The sequence below is a fragment of the Perissodus microlepis genome, chromosome 9 (assembly GCF_051167445.1).
Source record: "Perissodus microlepis isolate ML-2025 ecotype Zambia chromosome 9, ASM5116744v1, whole genome shotgun sequence".
NCBI lineage: Eukaryota > Metazoa > Chordata > Actinopteri > Cichliformes > Cichlidae > Perissodus > Perissodus microlepis.
The window spans coordinates 6855293-6858722 of NC_140469.1; the positions used below are offsets into that span (position 1 = coordinate 6855293).

Here is a 3430-nt window from a genome sequence, read left to right on the forward strand (position 1 = left end):
TTTAACAATTATGGAGATGCTCCAACTCAACCCCTGCCTCTAATTACCGGTCTCTGATGGTTAAAAGGGCTTCCTTTTTACCCGGGACTCTCAAAAGCTGCCATCATCAACATGGTGACCATAAGGAACCACGAAAAACAAAAAAATAAATAAAATAAAAAAAGATATAAGGCTGCACAGACTGGCACACAGAAATCCTCAAAAGCACTGCACAGATATTGAGATTTATCAAATGGTTTTATTGTCAAAATAAAGGTCATATTTGCTTTCTTCACAAAAGAAACATCTACACTTTATACAAATTTACAATATCTTATAAACTTTTCTTTTATACACATATTTACACGTTTTCTCTCCGTTGTTGTTTTTACAGAACTTTTATATAAATACATTTGTAATTACAAAATCAACGACCCATTTAAAAAACAACAACAAAACTATTGGGCACTGTTAAGGCTTAATTTAAACCATCTTTGACGAGACTGGAGATTATACAACGTTATCTGGCACTGTGTAGAGAAAATAGCAATAAAAATCCCCCCCCCAAAAAATGTTCTTTGTGTGAAGCTGGTTATAAACTAAAACCTCTGCCCCCAGCAGGTAATGGCCACATTGTGTAAAAAGCCTCATTCTGTACCTCTAATACATATAAACAGGAAAGGGGGCGTGTGTGGGGCTTAACCTGCGTGAATGCCAGGTACATTGTTTCAACCAATTCTCAGTTCATTACGATGCAAATTGCTCGACACCTGGAGTGATGGGTTATCTCCCAAAACATTTAGCAGTTCCCATAAGCTGCTTTTAGTGAACCCCCCCCCCCGCCCACTCCAATTCAAACCTGGGACAGTGGCATCTGCTTGGGGCAAGACACAGAGCTGGCTGTGCCCGACCTCCACGTCAGTCCGGTGCTCACGTCGCTGTACATGGAGCCACTGGTGCCTTTGCTGCCCCAGCAGCACCTGGTGCAGAAAGTTCTCCAAGAGTCCAAAGTTTTTCCAGACCAGATCCACACCCCGGACGTGATGCCCACTAGAAGGCACATAAAGTATTTCAGCATAAAAACGGCATAGTCCGGAGTCCTGCGGTCCCGCTCTAATAAACAGTTAAAACAGTTGTGCGTGACCTCCCAGCTCTGTCTGTTGTGCTGCTCATAAAAGTAACAGGCCACTATGATAGTGGCGGGCACCGTGTAGAGCACCGTGAAGATGCCTATTCTGATCATCAGCTTCTCGAGTTTGTCAGTTTTGGTGCCGCCCTGCTTGATGACGCTGCGGATCCTGAACAGCGACACAAATCCAGCCAGCAGGAACATCGTCCCTATGAATAAATAAATCACCAAAGGCGCGAGGACGAAGCCCCGCAGGTTGTCCAGGTTCTGGTTCCCCACGTAACAGATGCCAGCCACAGAGTCTCCATCCACGGAGCTCAGCGCCAGGACCGCGATGGACTTCATGCTGGGGATGAGCCAAGCGGCCAGGTGGAAGTACTGAGAGTAGCTGGCGATCGCCTCGTTGCCCCACTTCATCCCGGCCGCCAGGAACCAGGTCAGGGAGAGGATGACCCACCAAATGGAGCTGGCCATGCCGAAAAAGTAAATAAGGAGGAAGACCACGGTGCAGAGCGCGGGGCCGGTCGTCTCGTAGTGGATGTGCTCCACGCCGAACTCCCGATTGCACGCCACTTTCTCGTGCCCAGCGATTAGCCTGACGATGTAGCCGACCGACACGAACATGTAACACGCCGAGAGGAAGATGATGGGTCTCTCCGGGTACTTGAAGCGCTCCATGTCGATGAGGAAAGTAGCCACGGTGGCGAAGGTGGACACAAAGCACAGCACTGACCAAAGTCCTATCCAAAAAGCGGTGAACGCTCTTTCGTCGTGCGTAAAATAGGGATTGTGGCACGGCATGGCGCAGTTGGTGATCTGCCCCGTCTTGACCCGGTTGTACAGCGGGTGGCGTTCCGTGTTCACCGGCACCATGGGCTCCAAACATGTGCATCCCGGCTCGCACGGAGCGGCGGGCGGCTTGTATTTCCCCGGCGTGCCGGGTCTGCCGGGCTTATTTTTCGGCGGATTGTAACCCTTACCTGGGTGGTTGGTGGGTTTGGAGAGTACCGGGGACGCTGTAGTTGAATCGGTTCTGTTGTAGTCCATGCACAGCGTGTCTGGGTTGCCCTGCACCGGCAGCAGGTCGCACCTCATCCTGTCCGGCCAGGGAAATCCGTACTGCCTCATGAGAGGCGCACAGCCGGCCCGAGCTCTCTCACACACGCTCCGGCACGGGGGGAGAGGTTTTTTGTAGTCCTCCAGGCAGATCGGCGTGTACATGCTGCAGAGGAAGAACTTCAGGTCCGGCGAGCACTGGATCTCAACCAGAGGCCAGAACTGGTGCACCTCCAGTCCCGCCTCGTCCTGCGTGTCGTGGTTAAACTGGTTGGGCATGTACGTGTAGTTGTAGCCGATTCCCTTGCACAGAGGCACGGCTATCTCCTGGCAGGTGATTTCCTTGGCTGTGGTGCAGCTGGATCGCGGAAAGAGAACGAGCGAGAGGAGCAGATAAATCCCAAACAGGTCCATCTCTCCGGCGCGTCGCGTCCTTCTCTTTCTGCTCTGGCGCAAACGGCGATAAATCCTCTCAGGCGTCTGCTTTCGCCTCCAGCCCGGTTAGATGCTGCGCGGCGATCCCATCTCGCTTCTCTCGGGATCTTGCACGGAGTTGCGAGCAATGTGCAAGCCTTGTTTACTTTAGGCTGAGGAGGAGCAGGAGGAGGAGAGAAAGGAGCCTACAGGGCGGAGAGCAGAGCTCAAGATGGCTGAGAGGAGAATCCAGCTTCTTCTTCTGGAAGCTGCTGTCAGTATCCAAAGAGGAAAAAAGAAAAGAAAAATCCCAAGTAATGTCCGCGGGGGGAACGTGGGCCTCCTTTCTTTCTCCAAAACACAGCGACCACATTCAGTCGGCTTGTCCCACCTCTCTCCTGGTTCCCATACAAAACATCAGCTTGTGGACGAAGCGGTGCCGATATATACGAGAGCCCGGCTGAACACACCCCCGGAGCCCCTGCTCCTATCACAGAGAGACAGGGGCGGGGCTTCCCAGCTATCACTCAAGCTTCCTTACCTAAAGTCTAATATAGCTCATAATCAGAGAAACGTAGCCAGTTGTTTTGTGACTCCGGGTTCAGGACAGTGATGCTCGAAGTTACCGAGAGCCGCGGATCCTCGGACACTGAGACCAAGCAGACATATTTTAAAAATGAATGAAGCCTCCTGCGTGACACAGTTGTGCACCTTGTGTCCTTTATTTATCATTTTTATGAACTTCCCAGAGCTGCTAGTGCTCTCCAAACAAACTCTGTCTACGCAGTAAAGTCAAAAGAATTCCACAACAAGCACAAAACAAGAGCGTTAACACACATTTCAAAAATCACT

At 50.9% G+C, this 3430-nt stretch overlaps 1 protein-coding gene across 1 annotated transcript; it reads right to left on the reverse strand.

Moving 5' to 3' along the window:
• Positions 1-218: 218 nt before the first annotated feature.
• On the reverse strand, positions 219-3012 carry fzd8a (frizzled class receptor 8a). The gene has a single exon (XM_084938850.1). The coding sequence runs from the start codon at positions 2576-2578 to the stop codon at positions 833-835; it is 1746 nt and encodes a 581-aa protein (XP_084794976.1). The 5' UTR covers positions 2579-3012; the 3' UTR covers positions 219-832.
• Between the last annotated feature and the right edge of the window lie 418 nt (positions 3013-3430).

Excerpts from the sequence above, each read along its gene's own strand:
- fzd8a (XM_084938850.1), bottom strand. The coding sequence starts at position 2,578 with ATGGACCTGTTTGGGATTTATCTGCTCCTCTCGCTCGTTCTCTTTCCG.